The sequence below is a fragment of the Cynocephalus volans genome, chromosome 1 (genome assembly GCF_027409185.1).
Source record: "Cynocephalus volans isolate mCynVol1 chromosome 1, mCynVol1.pri, whole genome shotgun sequence".
Classification (NCBI taxonomy): Eukaryota; Metazoa; Chordata; class Mammalia; order Dermoptera; family Cynocephalidae; genus Cynocephalus; species Cynocephalus volans.
In genome coordinates, this window is record NC_084460.1 from 302,650,787 (window position 1) to 302,670,190 (window position 19,404).

Below are 19,404 nucleotides of genomic sequence, written 5' to 3' on the forward strand. Positions count from 1 at the left end.
ATTTTAGAAAATACAGAAAAACACAAAGCCTAAGACATAAAACCACCAGAACCTCTGTGGTAGCTGCTGTTACTATCCCGACCTTTTCCGCTTGCATTTGAGGGTGCACTCTTGTCTTTGGGGACCCCAGGCTTTGCTCACAGTCACACATCACCCAACACAAGGATCTGACAGCAGAGGGGACAGTGGGGCAGCTGAGGCCCCGGGAGGGCCCTCTGAGGAAAGACAGACAGTCTCAGAGCGATGCTCAAGCTGAGCCGTCCAAGCAGCAGTGGAAGGGCTTGGATGGCCACAGGATGGGGACACTGAATCTGCATTGTGGGCCCTCAGGGTCCTGCCCGCTCCAGCCTGGCCCAGTGGCTTCTCTCCGCTTGCCCCCAGGGCCTGAGTGGACGAGCCTTCCCCCAGGGAGGGTCTGTTTCTGCCAGGAGACTGCGCATCTTCTTGCTGTGATGTCCCTTGTGCCCCTGGACCCATCAGAACCCCAGCCCCAGTAATCTCTCCTGATGTGGTTGTGCAGCACGGAAACACTTTGCTGAATGCCTTCGTCCTCACAGAAAGCCCAGCAGGGAGGGGACTCCCGGGACAGGGCTGTCCCTGGCCGCACGAAGCCAGTGTCCCTGGCCACAGGGCTGGGGGCGGGGGGCAGCACGGGACTGGCTTCTGGCCACTTCCAGAAGAGTTTATCCAGGCGCTGCTCGGCCAGGGTGGCCCCCGACTGACGACATTCTGTCAGTGCAGTGACCGGGTCCCCTGTTCGGGCAGGTAGCAGAGAGGCCACCCGGGAAAGCCTGCTCCCAGACCAACGTCTGGGGCAGACCTCAGGGAAACGGGTTTGTCCCACAACTGCTCTGTGGCCCGGGCGCCTCCCCCGGGCCGCCCCGGGCTGGCTGCCCGGCTCCCGCTGAGGAGGACGGCCCCGGCCCAGGACGCGGAACCGCGAGCCCCCCGGCGCGGAGCCCCCTGCGCCCTCGCGCCCTCCGGCGGGTCCTGGCGCTTTAAGAGCCGCCTGATTTGCATGTCCCCGCCCCTGACCCGCCCACCGCCCGCTGGGTACTTAAGTCGCGGCCCCAGGGGCGGGGCCGGCCCCGAACGCGGTCCCGCCCGGCACCTTCGTCCGCGGAGCGCGGCGAGAGCGCGGCCCGGCCGAGCGGGCGCGGGGCGCGGAGCCCACGGACGGCGCAGCCAGCGGGGCCCGAGGGGGTGCGCCCGCGCTGCCCGCTCACGCGCCCGGCCCTGCCGGTGCCCCTCGCGGCGGCCTCGCCCCCGCCCGCCCGAGCGCCGCGGGGACCGCGAGGTCCAGCTGCGTCCCGCCGGGTCCCCGCTGCGTCCCCCGCACACCCTCGGCGATGCGGGGCGGCGCCGCCCGGGCGCTGCTGCTGGCCGCGGCCCTGGGGCTCGGGGCGCGCGCGGTGCGCGGCGCGGTGGCCCTCGCCGACTTCTACCCGTTCGGCGTGGAGCGCGGCGACGCCGTCACCCCCAAGCAGGACGACGGCGGCTCGGGGCTGCGGCCGCTGTCGGTGCCCTTCCCCTTCTTCGGCGCGGAGCACTCCGGACTCTACGTGAGTAGCCCCGAGCTCGCGGGGGCGCCGGGGAGGGCGCCGCGCCCGGCCGCTGCCCGCGGGCCCAGACTCCGCCGCCGCCAGCGACTTGGCACCGCGGCGGCCAGGGGTGGAATGAGGACAGCGCGTCCTCCCGCCGCGGCCAAGGCCGGACAGCGGCCCGCGGACGGGCGCGCGGGCGGGGCGGGCGGAGCAGCCCCCGGGGCGCCCCGCGGGGGCCCGACGTGCCTGGCGTCGCGGCAGCGTGCGCGGCGAGCGTCTGCCCGGCCCCTGGTCGCCAGGGCGGTGCGGATGCCTGGCCCTGCCCCGGTTCTGTCACGTGCTCCCTGGGGCCTCAGTTTCCCGAGTGTGGCCCGAGCCCCGCCTCCAGCCGTTTAGGCTCCGCCCCCAGACGACCCGCCCAGGTGCTCACGGACGGGCCTGCTTCTCTGCAGACCCCCACTGGGCCGGGCTGGCAGCTGGGGGTCGTGCTGAGGGGCTCGACCCGCTTGTCTTCCCTGAGCCTTGTCCCCCGTTCCCGCCTGTCCTGAGTCTGGGAGCGGACACTCAGGCTCAGACCCTCCAAACGCCACTCCCAGAGGGAGCTTCTGGGCCAGGGACTCATGAAAGCAAGAGCAGCGCCGCTGAAGGACAGGGCCTGAGTGCCAGTTGCATCTCTGCTGCCCCCAGGGTGCGACCCTGGGCCAGTCATCGTGGGCTGTCCAGGGAATGGAATGTTGCACCTGGCACCCTGTCACCTCCTAAGTCACCCCAAATCGTGTCTAGAAAACCGCTGGGCCACCTGACGTACAGTAGTTGCCTCCAACAGCGCCACCCCAACCACGACCTCTGCCACGTCCAACACCCCCACCCACCTTTGTCGTCACCCTACAACAATCCTGTCATTAGTGCCACCACCCCCACCATCAGCGCCACCCCCTGCACTGCCAGCCCTGCCCGCAGCACTCCCGCTGCCTCCACCAGCACCGCCTCCACCACCATCCACATCCCTTGCACCGTCGGCATCATCCTCACCTGCCACTGTCCACGTGGCCTCGCCACCAACACGACCTCCAAGGTCCCTTCCACCACCACAGCTGCCAACACCATTCACACTGTCCGCCTCGACGTCCATGTCCCAGCCTGGCACCTGCACTTCCCGTGCCCACTCAGGGAGGCCTCCCCACTGTGGTGGCAGCACTTGGTGGTGTGTGACACTGGTGGCGGGGGAAGCCAACCTTTGTAGATGCCACTGCACTGGAGGTCCCTCTGGGCCAGGACACGGACATGGGCAGGACTCACTTGTGAAGTGCGAGGTGGGAGGCAGAGGCGCGCCCAGGGTCTGCCTGAGCCGGAGGAGGCCTGTGCAGCCCGGAGTGAGACCGCACTGGCGCGACCTGCCTGACGGAGCTGTTGGAGGTCGCTTAAGCATCTGGGCCCGGCTCAGCTTTCCCACTGAGAGTCACGGGTGCAAATATTATGGAAGTGGGTGACCCTCTTCACGGCCTCATCAAAAACGTCTGTCCTTGCCAAAACAACCGGGAGAAGCGGTTCTGACGTGGAAAGGCCCGCTGGCAAAGCAAACGGTCCCATCAGAAACGAACCTTCTGGCTGCTAACAAAACATATACCTCCGTAAGAACTTTTTCCTGAAACAGAGGGATTATTTGGAAAACACTTGCCGATGTGGACATAGTACATACAGCATCCTTCCCCTTTCTGTTAGCCTCGTGGGAAAGAAAATGGAATTCCTGAGGGAGCGATGTCCAGGACACCTTGCGGGAGGTAACCAAGGCCCTACAGCCGAGGCGGGAGAAGGCAGGGGCGGAGGCAGGGCAATGAAGCCAGAGGAGGGGAGGGAGGTGTGCATTTCGGAGCAAGGTGACTTCGTCTGTTTCTGTCACTTATGGCGGAACACCTGACCCTGGGTAATGCGCAAAGAAACAAAATCTCTTGCTTACAGTTCGGAGACTGGGAAGTCCCCCATCCAGGGGGTGCATCTGGTGAGGGCCTTCTTGGTGGTGACTCTACAGAAACGCAAGGTGTCACATGGCAAGAATGGCAAGGGCTCTCTCTTGTGCTCCTTATAAAGCCACGAGTCCACACCCATGATAACTCATTGCTATATGAATGGATTAATCTGTTCATAGGGAAGCAGTCCTCATGATCCAATCGCCTCTCAAAGTCTTCACCTTTAAATATCATAATCGGATTTCCCACCCTCTTAACACATTTACAGTGGGGGTCAAGTTTCCAACATATGAACTTTTGGGGGACATATTGGACCCAAAGCACAAGGGGACATGACGGAGTGCCAGGCTGAGCGTGCACTTCTCTGGATCTGCTGGTTCGGCTCTGTCCAGCTCCATAAGGTCAACAGGAATGCAGTGTCTGCCGGCTCTGAGCCCAGGCTCCTGTGTCAGGCTGCGTGAGGACCCTCCAGAAGCCAGTCCCTCCTGCTCTGGCCTCCCCTCCCCTCCCCACCCCCAGCCCATTGCTTGGCCAAGAGTAGGCTTATTGCATGCATGAATGAATGCATGTGTCATCCCTCTGACACTGCCCACACATGACAGTGGAAATCAGACACGCCCCTGCACAAAATCGGTGCTTCTCGGGTCTCCATCAGGAACAGCTCACAGCCATGGCCCTGGCAAGGCTCAGCTCTGCCGTGCATGGGGTGGCTCCCTCTCTAGAAGGGACCCATCCTCTTGCTTCTTTCTTGTGTCATAGTAGCTGCACACAGCGAGTCAAAGGCTCTGAAAATTGCTAAGGTTCTAAACACAAACGGAGATCATGCTGCTGGTGGTGTGGAGAGCCACGGCCACCCTGTCAAGTGGCAGTTTCACTGCCAGAGTCTGGGTAAAGACAGAAGATGTGCTGTGGCCTGGGGACCTGTGGAGGTAGTGGCCACCCAGGGACAAGCCTGGGGAGAGAGCAGTAGTTCCTGTTTCTCCCCAAAGCTGAAGTCACAGGCTGCCAGGTACAGCCCCCTCCCAAGGTGGCGAAGACCTCAATTTATTTGGCATCAGGAGCCCCGATTATTGCCGTGGGTAGCTCATCACCTCTCAGCCTCTGTTCCTTCATTGTCGGGGAGGTGATGCCAGGTGGGCAGTGTTCATGCAGGTGTTGGGCACCTGTAAGGGGACCATGAGTCTGCTAAGGTGGTACAGTGGACAGGGTGTGGGCCAGGGCCCACCCATCGTGTCTCCAAGCCTGAGCTGTTGGAGGTAGTAGGGTGGTGGGCCCCTCAAGGGTCCCCTCCACCCACCCCCCTGGGGGCCCTCCAGCCCCTGCTGGCCCCTCATCCACAGTGCTGTGACACCTCCTGACTACTGGGTCTTGGAAACTCTTTCCCCTCCTTGTTTTTGGAAAACTTTGTGGCCAGTCCAAGAAATGCAGAGTCCTGAGTAGAGGATGGAAAGGATTTGGGGTGGAGGTAGATGGTGTCCCTGCAGAGTCCACAGGCAAGAAGGAAGTGGACTTGACCTTGAAGTCTTGCTGTCCAGCATCTCAGCTCTCATGCTCCCTAGTCTGCTAGTTCTGTGCTGACATTCCCATCCTGAGGGCACAGTCTTGGCCCCGCTCCTCCCAGAACACCCGGCCCAGGGCAGCAGCTCTGATGTCACAGCTCAGCAGGCAGGCTGTGCCCTCTGCCTAGTCATTTTTGCTATGAGCCTTGGTTTCCCATGTGTGCAATGGAGGTCCACATCCAATTTTGCCCATGACTACTGGAGTTTGTCTAACCCCTGTCATCATGATTGTCTGGCTACCAACTCCCAAGTCATCTGGAAAATCCTCCCTTACCCACAAGGACAACTCCAGTGGACCCAAGGCCTGAGCAGAAGTGGATCTGGCAGCAGACGTGGGGATAAGTCACTGCCTGCTCTGTTTTTCCTGAACTCTTGAGACACCTGAGCAAATGCAGGAGCCCTTGGCTGGGAGAATGCACCACAGTGCCTGAGGGCCAGACAGGGTCCCCAGCTGCCTCTGTAGGCCCCTCTCCACCAAGGCCCCAGGGATTCTCTCCCTGCCGTGGGCTTGGACAAGGAGGGCCCGCCCCTCCTCCTGCTGATGCCAGTGGAGGAGGAAGAGCAGAAGGAAGGGTTCTGACCTCACTGCAGTTTCCCTGTCTCTTCTTGCTTGAGATCTGTGCCCCAAGAGAGCTGGGACCACCTCTGTCCTCATGGCACCATGCCAGTGGTGGAAATATTTATTCTCACATGGCTCAGTAAATCCTAGTGAGACAACAGCCTGATTGGCCTGGGAATGCAGCAGCAGTCACAGCCACCTCTGCTGAGGCCAGAGAACACACACAGCAAAGCCACAGGCAGTGCTGCCTCCCACTCCACATCCAGGTGGGCTCACAGTATTGGCCACCAGTGTACTGCGTACTCTGTGTCTCCTAGATTAGAAGGGGTCCCACCTCCCATGACAGGCTGGGTCTTGGGTTGGCCACACTCCCTCCCAGGTCTGGCCTGAGCCATGGCATAGGCCCCACTGCTGGACCATGGTGGTTTGACACGGGGGTCTGGCTACACGCAGGGCCCCATAAGGAGAGTCTGTATGTACAGCCCACCCTTGCAGGTGGACCTGCTTAAAGAGGAGGCTCATAGGGAAGACAGGTCAGTTGTGTGATACTAACATGAAGAAGTTTCCATGACACTTCTGTGTGTGATGAGAGGGCATGACAGGCCATAAGGCCACATGAGGAGCAGCAGTTTGTAAAGGTGACAGAAAACACTGGTTTGACACTTATACTGCCCCCTGTTTTCTAAGGTCTCTGGTGTCTGGTGATCCCTTTGTTGGCCGAGTGAGCTGGAGTAAGGAGGTGAGGGGGTAGGAGCCCCTGGCTGGCCAGGGCCAGGCTGTCCTGTGTGAGGAAGGAGAGAAGCTGAGGTTTGTCTGGAAGGGGAGATCCTGGAGTAGGAGTAGGCCTGGGGTGAGGCTGGCCCCTTCCTGGGATATAAGCACAAGAGAGATAGTCCACCTGCTACCTTCCTGCAGGGAGGCCATTGAGAGAGGGGATGTGTGTTAAGGGTGGGTGCTGCATCAATAAAACCACAGCCCAGGCAGTAGAAGACATAACTTCTCGTTCTGGCTTCCTGTGGAGTCTTCAGCAAAACCATCATTGCACCTTGATGATTGTGGCCTTGATTCTCTTTTCAATAAATGCAAAAAAGTAAGGCATTAATCTCTAGTCTAAGAATCTCTTCTTTTTAATTGGAAAGTTTAGGCCATTTACATTTAGTGTGATTATCAATATGGTTGGGTTTCAGCCTGTCCTCCTCCTGTTTGTTACATCTGCTCTCCACATTTCCTTCTTTGGGATTTTTTTTTTTTTTTTAATGATTTTATGTTACCTCTATCATTGGCTTATTAGCTACAGCTCTTTGTTTTATTTTTTATGATAGGTCTAGGTTTAAAATACATTTTTAACTTAGTATAGTCTACCTTCAAATAATATTATACTCCTTCAAATACCATGTAAGAAACTAACAACAGTGTACATCCATTTTCCCCCTCTGGCTTTCATGCTATTGTAGTCATAAATGTTATTTTATATATGTTATAAAACCAATAATACACTGTTAGTATTTTTTTGATTTAAACAGTCAATTATCATTTAAAGATATTAAAAATTAGAAGGTCTTTTATACTTACCTACATATTTACCATTTCCAGTCTTTATTCCTTTGTGTAGATCCATATTTCCATTTTATATTATTCTCCTTCTCCTAGAAGAAGTTTAACATTTCTTGTGGTGCAAGCCTGCTGGCCATCAGTTATCTTGGTGTTTTTAATCTGAAAATCTCCTTATTTACCTCCACTTTTGAAAGACATTTCTGCTGGATAGGTGTAGAAGTCTACATTGCCTGTTTTTTGTGGGTTTTGTTTTTGTTGTGTTGTTGTTTTTTAAGATGCTGCTCCACTGTCTTCTGACTTACATAATTCCTAATGTGAGGTCTACTGTCACTCTCATCTTTGTTCCTCTGATATAATGTGTCTTTTTTCTCTGACTGCTTTTAATATTTTCTTTTTATCACTGCTTTTCAGCAATTTGCTTATTAGGTGCATTGCTGTGGTGTTTATATTTCTTCTGCTTGGGGTTCATTAAGATTCATGATTTGTGGGTATACAGTTTTCATGAAATTTGAAAAAAATTCTCAGCCATCTTCAAATATTTTTCCACTTGTTCTTTCTCCCCTCTCATTCAGAGATTCAAATTGCATGTACGTTAAACTGCTTATTGTTGTCCAAGCTCTCACTGAGGTTTTATTAATATTTTTTGTGTTTTTTCTTTCTCTCCTTATTTTGGATATGTCTGTTATGTCTTCAAATTGACTGATTTTTTCTTCTGCAGTTTCTAACCTTCTATTAATCCCATTGAGTATATTTTCATTTCAGCTTTTTTTTTTAACTTATAGAAGTTCTAGTTGGATCTTTTCTGAATCTTTAGTTCTCCCCTTATTATGTTAACGTTTTCTTTTATATTCTGAGCATATTTTTAATCTTTATGATAGTTGATTTAAGATTATTTTCTATTAATTTCAGCAAGTAATTTTTAGTACAATACTTTGACTATATACATGCAAATTAAATTTTAAAGAATGGTAAATAAATATTAAACTCCAATGGTAGCTTGTTTTTCACAGTGGTGTGGGTTAGCAATTCTGAAACTATTGAGAAAATGAGTGAATGTATCGAGAGTAATGTGAGCCTCACTGCTGAAGATGGGAGTTACAGACACAGAAAGGAGGAATTATAAAATAAAACCTATGGGTCTTTGTTGGATTGGAATTGGACATAAACTAATAGTGAATATGTATGTATATATTTATTACGATAGGTAGATATAGACGTAAGTATACATATATGTATATATACATACACACGTATTTCCTATCTCTGACATTTGGGAGAAATGGAAGCAAAAATACCCCAATTGCAATGAGTACTTGTAGTGCTCAGATCTTGGTTGCTAAACACCAGTCTCTGCTAAAAAGAACCAAAGCTCTTTGGAGATGCTAGCGTTGTGACAGGAAAAGCTCAAAATGAGCCTGAAATATCTTGTAACATAAAGAAGGGATGGAGGTGTGTCAGAAGGACACAGAGGCCATCTGGAAGGGGATCCACTGGCCATGTCTGGGATGATTTGAGCATTAAAATAAACAATGATAGTAACATTTTAATCCATTAAATAAAGGAGGAGTCCATGAGTTCACACTGATATAAGAAAATAAATTATTAAACATGTAATTCGGGGAGAAGATAGTATTGATAGTGTTGCATCGATGTTATATTTCGTGATTTGGGTGATTGTATATGCTTTCATGAGAGAATGTCCTTGTTTGTGTAACATACACACTAAAATGTTTAGGAAGTAAAGGGTCATCATGCCTGCAACTTATTATTAAATTGTTCAGGAAAAATTTATAATGAGAAAATTTATAGCAAGAGGGAGAATTATAAAGGAAATGGGGGGCAATGCTAGCAATTGATTTTTTTTTTTTATTTTGGCCGGTATGGGGATCCAAACCTGTGACCTTGGGGTTATAAGTTTGTGCTCTACCCAACCAAGCAGCCAGCCTACAGTTGGTGAATGTGGATAGAGTTTAAGGGGGGTTCTTGCAGTACTCTTGCAGTTTTTCTGTAAGTTTGACATTGTATCAGAACACGGCATTATCAAATTAAAGGCCCTAGTGAGTGCCTTCTGGTGAGAACGCCGCAATATCTGCACTATGCCAGAGAACCCAGGGACATGCCTGGCCAGCTGGGACTGACTCACGTCCCCACTCCTCAGCTCTAGGTGACAATGCAAAGATAGAACTTCTTGGTGGGTAAATGACCAACTTGCCAAACCGTGTCCTCCCAGAGAACTCTCCATGGGAACCCAGTGTGTTCATTCACCGTTAACTTATCCACTAATTCACCTACTCATTTGTTCCTTCCAAAACCTTCATTGAGCTCTTGCTCTGAGTCAAGGAGTCAAGACCCAATTGCAGCAATGCACTTTATTTTTAGTATTAAGTCGTTTTTGTCTGTTTTGTTCACTGTGTTCCAAGCTCCTAGAAGCTGGTCTGTAAATATTCGTTGTTCATCCTCTGACTTCAGGAGGGTGCATCCTTAATTCCACCATGCAAAAATAAGCTCTTTTCCACTTTGGTGAATTTCTTCCTGATCTGTTTTCAATCACATGCAAAGTTTTACAAAACAAACTTGAGACTGCCATCTCTTACGGGTTTCTACTTTGCATATTCCTTTCAGTGTTACACAATGAGAGTTTACCCATGCCTTAAATCTGCTGTGAAAACATGCTTTTTAAGGACAATATAACATTCCATCCTGTGGCTACACTAGAACTGGTTTAGCCAGTTGCTGGCTGTTGGGTGGTCTCTGTGTCTCCCTGAATTAGCGATGCTGTGGAGTGCTTTGTCCCGTTTACACCTCAGCACAGGCCTCCCGTTCTTTCCTCCTCTTACAGCAAATTCCTCCAGGCGGGCTCGCTGGGTCCCAGGCGTGAGCTTTTCAAGGGTGTTTCCCTGTTACCCTCTGCTGCGCAGCAGGGCATTTGCAGCTACACCCTGTCCTGCGCGGATGTGGCCACTCCAGCCGGCCCAGGCTCAGCCCAGAGGGGACCACTCCCAGCTCTGGCAGCCCTCCAGACTGTACATCCCCAAAGCAGGTTCTGAGTGGGCTTCCAGGACCACCTGGGGGGCATGGCAGGAATGCAGATCACACAGGGGGGCTGCTTCTGAAGGTCTGGATAGGCCCTGAGTCGGCGTTTTAACCAGGTGCCCCTGGCACCTGTTCAGGACCCCACCTGAGCAGCGCTGCTCCCCCTGAGGGCACCCATCACCTGCCCCTGCTCCTGGGGGACCCTGCACTCTCTGAGTCCACGCTGCAGGCTCGAGTCCCCTCCGGCCTCCCACTTATGGTGAAAGGGTGGCCAGGACAAGCAGCCCCCACAAGTCCCCACTGCAAGCACTCCCTCTGCCCACTGGCTTCCAGGCCAGACACGGTCTCCTTGTGGTGAAAATGGTGATGGGGATGAGGGCAGTGGGCAGATCCCTCGGGTGACACTGCACCCAGGCATTGGGTGGGGCCCTACCCAGTTTGCCCCCATTCCTTTTCTGCAGGGGGCCCAGCCTTGGAGCCAGCCAGATCTCTGTTATTAAATGCCTGCTGTTTGCAGCCACTGCCCTGCCCCCCAGCCTCAGGGCCCTGCAGGCCGGTCTGGGTACAAGGAGTGGGAATGGGACAGAGTCCAGGCACAGGCCCGTAAGCCAAGCCCTCCACACAGCAGGCAGCCTAGAGCCACACTGTCCTCAGAGTTTGTCCAGGGGCTTGTTGAGGGTCAGATGTGACCCCTTGGGCCCTCGAACCCATCCTTCAGCAAGCATTTCCTGCCACCTGAGGTGTCACCTCTAACTGCAGTGGCTGCAGGTGACGGTGGACTCGATGGCGACTGCAGAGATACAGGAGTCTGCAAGGATCCCCCTCTGTCTGGGGTGTGGACCAGGCTGAGGTGGCAAGGTCTCGAGAGGACAGGAGGCAGCAGCCCGGGCTGGCGATGGATGCAGAGGCAGGGTGTGGATGCCCAGGTGATGTTGGGGCCACCGCCCACGGGCCAGCATGTCCAGGAGCCTCTGAGGGCTGGGTTTTCTGACCCTGCTGAGCACAGGGACTAGAAGGGCACCTGGCCCAGATGTGCAGCAGTGAGGCAGGGAGGCAGAAGCGGCATCTGCACAGGAGGTGGAGGGGCCACCGGAGAGGAAGAGGCTGTGAGGACAACTGGCAGGACAGGACGTGAGGGGGAGCACAGCAGCGGACAGCAGCAGGTGACTGACACCCAGAGTGGCGGCTTCTGGTGGGGAGGGGGATGCCAGAGCCCCCTACCCAAGTCCTGGGCTCAGTGCCACAGGCAGTGCCACGAGTGCTCGCAGGAGGCCAGAGGTTGGGCACAGGGAGTACTGGCCCACAGCCAGCAGGAGGGAGAGGACGTAGCCTGCGAGGGAGGGCAGGGCGGGTTCTCCACTCCCACGCTGTCTCCCCAGCCTCCTGGGACTCCCCCACCCTTCCCCCTATCTGGGAGCTGAGTGCGACTGAGACACCCCCTCCTCCAGGAAGTCACCCTGGCCGTCCCTGGTGATAGCTCCCTCGCCTCCCGGTTGGTGGCCCCGCCCCGGCCCTCACAGAGGCACTGGAACACTCTCAGGTGACAGCAACTACTATCACCCCTTCTGCAGCCACTCGTGCAGTTTCCTGAGGCCCAGCCCTGCACGAGGGGGTGATCAGCCAAGGACCAGCCTCCCTCGTCCCCCTGCAGACCAGGAGGCCCTGCCCACCCTTTGCCCCAGGACGCCAGGCCCCAACTGTGCCTGTGGGAGGAATCCTAATGACCCAGAAAGCTGCCAGGAAATAAAAGACATGCCTACATTTTTCAAAACAAGCTTATAAAATGCCTCAGGGGCTTTATTGTTTGATTTTTGGCAGAGAAGTCAAAGCAGGGAGCCGATGCGCCACCCTTTTTGATCTGATGCTTGCAGAGCTGGGGGGCTGCTTTGCTGGCTTCTTGGGGCCCCCAGAGGCCTGGAGGGGTGCCTGGCTCCCCTCCAGATCCACCCCACCCTACTCAGAGCAGCTGCTCTGCTCTGGCTCCTGGCTCAGGGGACCAGGCAGACGTAGGTCACACACTTTCAGCTGGAAGTTGCTTCCAAGAGGCTCCCCAGGACGTTTCCGCTCTTTCCTGGTTTCATCCAAGTCGGAAATGCCACCAGAGCGGCCTCTCTGTGCTTGTTCCCAAATCAGCAGAGGGCCAGCCCATCCTGCAGGAAAGGCATCAGTGCCCCGGGCCCCCGGGCCTCCCCAAGGGTGCAGCCCAGGCAGGTGACCAGCAACTCCCCACCCCAGAATCTTGCCTGCTCAAAGGGAACTGGAACACCCCCTCCATGGTGAGGCCAACTGGCCAAGACCAAGGCCTGGGAGGGGAGGGTGTGGAGGGGCTGCGGGCACACCTGGGCCCAGGGACTGCCTGCCACCGCCCCGCCATGCTCGGCTCTCTCCACCATGCAAACTTTTCCAGGCAGCCAGTGAGTCTCTTCTGGGGACTGTGACATCCAGGTGGCAGCCTTGTTTTTCTCAGCAGCAGATGCTTGGTGGGGAGGAGAAAGCTGCCAGAACTGACCCTAAGGCCTGGGCTCCAGGCTTCAGGCAGAGCCAAGGCCCCAAAGGAGGCCAGTGGGTGGCCATGGGAGGCCCTGCATGGCAGGATCTGCAGGGAGGGGCTGGGGAGGGCCGCAAGGCAGGCTGAGCCGTGGGCCTCCGTGCAACATCTCCACCCTGCAGAGCCCCAGCGAGCAGCTGATCTCCCTCCTAACTGGGGTGGCAGGTCTCCCAGGGTCTCCCTGCACAGCATTTTGATGGCACTTGGGCTAGACACCAGGGCTGGACAGGTCTACTGGGGCCTCAGGCCCTCGTGGCCAGCTGGCTCAGTGCTGGACCCCAGCAAACACCCAGGCTCCCATCAGGTTCCTGAGAAGCGTGCTGGTGGACCCCACTTCTGTAAGTCAGGACTAGCAGTGTGCAGATGGGACCCCGCTTCTGTAGGTCAGGACTACAGATTAAACCCACCTTATTCATCTAGGAATGCCTGGTATCCACAGCAACTGTTAACGGGGCGTCTGGTAGGGAAACAGTCTTACCCTTTCCCCTGTTTTCCAAGTCTGTGTTGCATGCTGTACAAAGTGCTATTGCAAGTAGGAAAAAAACAAAAATAAAATGGACATTTTTCAGGAAGCAGCATTTGCCTGGTCTTAAAGGAGGAAAGAGACCCTGAGCTGGGTAGAGAGGGGCTGCCCACATGGCCCCCTGCACCCCCCCAGCACCCCAGCCCCCACCGGACGTCCGGATGTTCTCATCTGGGAAAGGAAGTCCAGGAGGCCCCTGCCAGGTGGGGGCGGGCGCCTGCCAGCAGCCTGTGTGCTGGCGTCCGGGCCTCTCTGCCTGCTCGCCATGGTCCTGGCGCTGCCCTGTCCTGGCAGGGGAACAGGGCCGGCTTGTTCCGCCTTCTTCCTGGACCTGGGGCTCCAGCACATCCCAAGGGGGAGGGCAGCAGTAGTCTGGGCTGGGGACAGAGAGGAGAGGTGGACTAGGGCAGGGTGGGCAGGCCGTGGCCTCTGCAGACAGCCGCACACCTGAGAGCTGGGCCCGCACTTGAAAGGCAGGAAGGAAAACCCAGTGGGACATTTTTCCAGGAGCTGCAGCAGGGAGCATGAGCAGGGCCAGCTAAGGAAGAGCCGGGGGGATGTGGGAGAAGCAGTGCAGGGAGGTCCCTCTGGGCAGGTGGCCCATGGTCAACCCCTGCAGCTCCAGCCCAGCTCCAGGGACTTCGCCCCCCCCCCCCCATCCAGAGGCACCTTTTCTATCTGTGACTTCTAATGCTCTTTTTAACAAAACACATGCAACAAAGGGTATGCGACGTGAACGTGCCAGAAAAGAACAAACACCATGCCAACCCCAGGGGGCCACCCCGAGCCCAGGCCTGGCGCTGTCGTCCCACCCCAGCTGCAGCAGGCTGCCCCGGCCAGACCTCTGCTACGGAAAGCCCTGTAATTGCTCTCAGGGCAATTCGTTCACGTTCTTGGTGGCTCGGTTTGTTGTCATTGTTATGTAATTGTGTGAATAGACTACAAGCTTTTCACTTGCTTCACAGTGGTAGATACTTGGGGCTGTTCTTAGTTTTGTTGTTGCTATTGTTTTAATTGAATTTTTCCAGCTTCATTTAGATATAATTGACAAATAAAAGTCATATATATTCAAGGTATACAACGTGATGATTTAACATACATGTACATGTAAAATGATCACACAATCAAATTAACACACCCATGACCTCACGTTACCATCTGTGGGGGTGGGGGGGAATGAGCAAGTTCCAGTAAACAATACTGCACCACCCAGCATATTAGACCCCAAAACTTATTCATCCTGTCTGATTAAAAGTTTGTACCCCTTGACTAGCGTCCCCCCATTTCCAGCCTCACCCCCAGCCCCTGACAACCACCGTGCTGCTCTCCGTTTCTATGAGTTCGACTTTTTAGATTCCACATATAAGTGAGATCACGCGGTATTCACCTTTCTGTGCCTGGCTTATTTCACTGAGAAATATACTGTCCCCCAGTTTAATTCATGCTGTTGCAAACGGCAGGATCTCCTTTCCATGGCTGAATAATATTCCTCTCTCTCTCTGTGTATCTATGTCTCTGTGTAAATATAGACCACGTGTGTTTTTCTTCCATTCATCGTGAGCGGACACGTAGGTTGACCCCATGTCTTGGCCACGGGGAGCACTGCTGCAGGGGATGTGGGAGTGCAGATATCTCCATGAGATGTTGGTTTCGTTTCCTTTGGAAATGCACCCAGAGATGGTATATGCCAGAAATGAGATTGCAGAGCACTTGGGTCGTGGCGGTCCCCTCTCCCGCCAGCCTACCTCTTAATCACAGAGACAATAAATGGGCCAAAAGAGTGACTCTCATTACAGTGACCAAGTCACCCTGGTTTTCCCTGAACTTTCCCAGTATTAGCACTGAGAGTCTCATGTCCCAGGAAAACCGGCATGGTTGGTCTCCTAATCCCCTGCCCCAGTGGAGAGAACGTTCGAGGCTGACTGTCCCCCGTCACTCAGTTTGAGGCTTGTGTTAAGCTTGGTCTGAGTCTCTGCTATGCTGGTTTGGGTGAGGCTGTGGCCGAGTCGCCTTACACCACACAACCCACGGCTGCTCAGGGTACCCGGAGAAATGTGTGAGTTCTTGTCAGTCAGACTGAGGCCAGGTTGTGCCCACATGTGCATTTACATGGGGGAGGCACGTTTGGGTGTCAGACACAGCAGAAGAGATGTAGCCAGCTGTGTCCACAGCACAGGTCAGGCTGCTCTCCACAGCTGCTGCCTGGCTCAGGTGGGCCTGGGGTGCTTTGCCGGGTGCTGGATCTAGCAGCAAAGGGCACTCATTGCTCACGCAGCCCCTGCACCTCCCGGGGTCTAGGTGATCACTGCTCAGGAGCTGGGTCTGGTGCTCTCCCCACCAGCCAGGACCGGTGTGCACATCCGCTACCCATGACTCTCCTTTCCCTAGTCACCCCTGCTCCACCCAGACCTTGCACCTGGAGGTCTCAGGTGCAGGAGCAACAGGAGTGACTTACGTAAAATGCGCAGAGACCTTTGCTCCCTCCGACCCCGGGACATCCGCAGGTGGACCTAGTGAGCAGTGAGTGCCCTTCACCAGGTGACCCGGATCTTCACAACCTCGATCTGTGTCAATCCAACAGGAGAATGCAGGTGGCCAAGCCAGAGCTAAGTTTCACTTCCCAGGGTCCCTTGTGGCCACACTTCCTCCTGGAGGGCAAACCCACCAGGCTGGCCTGGGGCTGCTGTTGGGGGAAGAGCAAATCATACCCAGGAACAGCTGGACCGAGACCCGAGTCCTCAGAGTGGGTTTCATGACCCCACAGAAGCCCCCACCCTTTTGTCCTGGTCATTACACAGAGGGCCCTCAAGAGGAGAGGGGCCCTCTCTGGGGACAGCCACAGGCAGTGGCCCAGTGGCTGCCCGAGGCGTGGGAACCAGCAGCAGGCAGGCAGCAGAGTCAGGACTCTGTAGGAGCTGCTTTTGGAGGAGGCTGATCCAGGGCTCGACAGCACCGGGCGCCTGTGGCTAGGTGCCCGTCAGACACTTGACTGCCCGCCCTTGTTGAGTGAACTTTGAGGCAAAGGGCACAAAGTTCTTTGAGGTCAGAAGCCAACGGCCCAGAAAAGCAAAGGGGCACAGTGGCCCAGTCAGAGAGCACCGTCCCCGTGGGCACCTCCACGTGGCCCAGGCTGGCCTGCCGGCTGTGGCCTTCCAGGGGCGGGTGGACCGTGGACCGGCAGCCCCGTGGTCTCGCCGCCGTGGTGCCAGAGCAGCCACAGCGAGGACGGGACGATCGCGCCCGGCTGTGCCAACAGGCCTCACTCCCAAACCCAGGCCGGGCTCCAGGACGGACGCCACGCGGGCCGGGTCCCGCCCGGGTCTGACGGCGTATGGCCTGTTTTTACACCTTTTAAAAGGGCTGAAAAACAAAGAGAACGGGAAAGGGCACGCTACAGAGACCGTGTGTGGTCCACGGGGCCGGAAGTGTTCGCTGTGGCCCTTCGCGGAAGCCTGCGGACTCCTCGCCCCAGCCCGCAAGCCGGGGAAACGCGCCCTGGCGCTCCCGGCCCTTCTCAGCGCGCGCTGCCGCGGTGGCCCGGCCGCCCTGCGCTCGTCCCCGGCCGGCGCGGGGGCTGCACAGCAGCCGCGGCTGCCCAGGGGACATGTCGCCCGGGTTCCAGCTTAGCAGACCATCAGAAGCCAGGACCGGGCACCTGGGTCGCGGTGAGGCCCACGGGCCCCCTGAGCCAGTGGCCTCGCTCTAGGTGCTGGCGTGGACGTGAGGTTCCCGCAAATGCGCAGCTGCCACTTTTCATGTGAACCAGGACGACGCCGGGCGTCCGCGCCCCGAACGTTCCATTTCCATCCGGCTGCCGGGCCCGCTGGGTGCTCACCTTGTGGGTGGTCAAGTTCAAAAATCCCCAAAAGGGGGATGTGAGGCCACTGAGTCCCGAGCTTCCGCAGGCGCCCACCGCCGCGAGTAGCTGGGACCCGCCGCGGGCAGGGGGCGCCGTCGGACCGGAAACGGCCCCTCGGCTCCAGCTGGGACTTCCTTCCTCCAGACGCCACACTGCCGCACTGCACGCAGGGACAGGCAGGCGCGGAGGCTCCATCTGCAAGTCCCCTTTTACCTCTCTGCACGCAGCAGTCGCTGAAGGTCCCCCGGCCCGACACCACAGGACAGGAACGTGCAGGCAGGAAACGATGTTCTAAAAATTGCGAAATCACGTCCGTGGTGATTCCACGTTTAGACGTGAGAGCTTCACACGCCCAAATCCCACCCACAAGCCCGCTGGGGCTTCCCACTGCAAACCCCACCGCTGGAGTTCAGGTGCCTTTTTCTCCTGGGAAGGCCTCCCGGGGGTTCAGCACGCCCCTGAGTTAGGGGCTGCGGCCACAGCACCAGGGACGAGCTGTCCGCTCGGGGAACGCAGGCAGGCGGCGGTGTTTTCTCCTTCCGGCCTTGGCTGCTCGTTGGCGCCCACTCCCTCTCCCCTCCCCGACACCCCTCTGTGGACTCCCCACGTCCCGAGTGTGTCCAGCCCAGGAGCTGCTCCCTCCCTACTTCTTTACCAGGATCTACGCACCGTGCAGTTCACTCTTTAACGTGTGCACAGCAGGGCCTTCCCACATGTTTACAGAGCTGTACATCCACCACCACAATCAATTCTAAAACATTCCTCTTTACACCAGAAGGAAACCCCCTACCCATGAGCCATCGCCCAGCCCCGGGCAGTCACTGGTCTGCGTCCTGTCTCTGTGCATTTGTGTGTCCTGGACATCTCCTGTACATGGAATCACAGAGCCTTTTGGACCGGCTTCTTTCACTTAGCGCAATGTCTCCACAGTTCATTCATGTCGTAGCGTGTGTCAGTCCTCCATTTCTTTCTATTGCCAAATAATGTTCCGTTTATTTTATTTATCCACTCATTAGTTGATCGCCATTGGGGTCGGTTCTACTTTTCGGCTATTGCAATGCTGCTGTGAACATTCAGGCACGATTTTTCGTGTGGACATCTGTTTCAGTTTTGGGGGGATGTACAGGTGTCTGCCTAGGAGTGGTTGCTGGCGCATAGTAATTCTACATTTAACCACTTGAGGAACTTTCCGACTGTCTGCGAAGTGGCCACGCCGTCTTACATTCCACCAGCAACGTGCGAGGGCCGCACTTTCTCATCAGCACTTGCTACCATCCACCTGTTTCATTGCAGCCTCCTACCTGGTGAAAAGAGGTTGTGACTCAGATTTGCGTTTCCCTGATGGTTAATGATGCTGGGCATCTTTTCACGGGCTGTGGGACACTGTAGGTCTTCTTTGGAGAAATGCCTTTCCAGGTCCTTTACTCATTTTTTATTGAATTATTTATCTGTTATTGAGTTGTCATAGTTCTTTATATGTCCTAGATATATATATCCCTTATCAGGTTATGATTTTCAAGTACTTTCTCCCATTCTGCAGGTTGTCTTTTCGTTTCTTAAAGGTGTCCATTGGAGCACAAACATTTTGAATTTTGGTGATGTCCAGTTGATCTATTTTTTTTTTTCTTTTATTACCTGTGCTTTTGGTGTCACATCCAAGAAACCACTTCCTAATCCTAGGTCACAAAGATTTACATCTATTTTTTTTAAGAATTTTATAATTTTAGTTCTTACACATAGGTCCTTGATCTATTTTCAGTTAATTTTTGCACATGGTGTGAGGTAGGGGTGTAACTTTGTTCTTTTGCATAGGGATATCTAGTTTTACCAGTACCACCTGTTGAAGACACTATTTTCCCCCTATCGATTGGTCGTGGTGCCCTCATTGAAAATTAATTGACAGTAAATGTGAGGGTTTATTTCTAGGGTCTCTTCCATTCTGTTGGTCTGTATGTCTGTCTTTATGCCAGTACCACACTGTTTTCATTACTGCAGCTTTGTAGTAAGTTTTGAAGCCAGAAAGTGTGAATACTCCAACTTTGTTCTTTTTCAAGATTGTGTGGGCTATTCTGAGTCCCTTGTGTTTCCATATGAATTTTAGGATCAGCTTGTCAATTTCTACAAAGAAGTCAGTTGGAATTGTGCTGAACCTACAGAACAATTTGAAGAGTATTGCCATCTTAAAAATATTAAGTCCTCTGAAAAAAAAATTAAGTCTTCTGATCTGCAAACATGAGGTGTTTTTCCATTTATTTAGA

The 19,404-nt window shown here is 54.9% G+C and overlaps 1 protein-coding gene across 1 annotated transcript in view; it reads left to right on the forward strand.

The window, feature by feature from the left end:
* Positions 1 to 1,349: 1,349 nt before the first annotated feature.
* The window catches only part of SNED1 (sushi, nidogen and EGF like domains 1), a 75,375-nt gene continuing 57,320 nt past the window's right edge, over positions 1,350 to 19,404 (forward strand). Inside the window, exon 1 of the mRNA XM_063080050.1 lies at positions 1,350 to 1,562. Coding sequence (XP_062936120.1) covers positions 1,350 to 1,562 — 213 coding nt within the window. The remainder of the gene's footprint in view (positions 1,563 to 19,404) is intronic.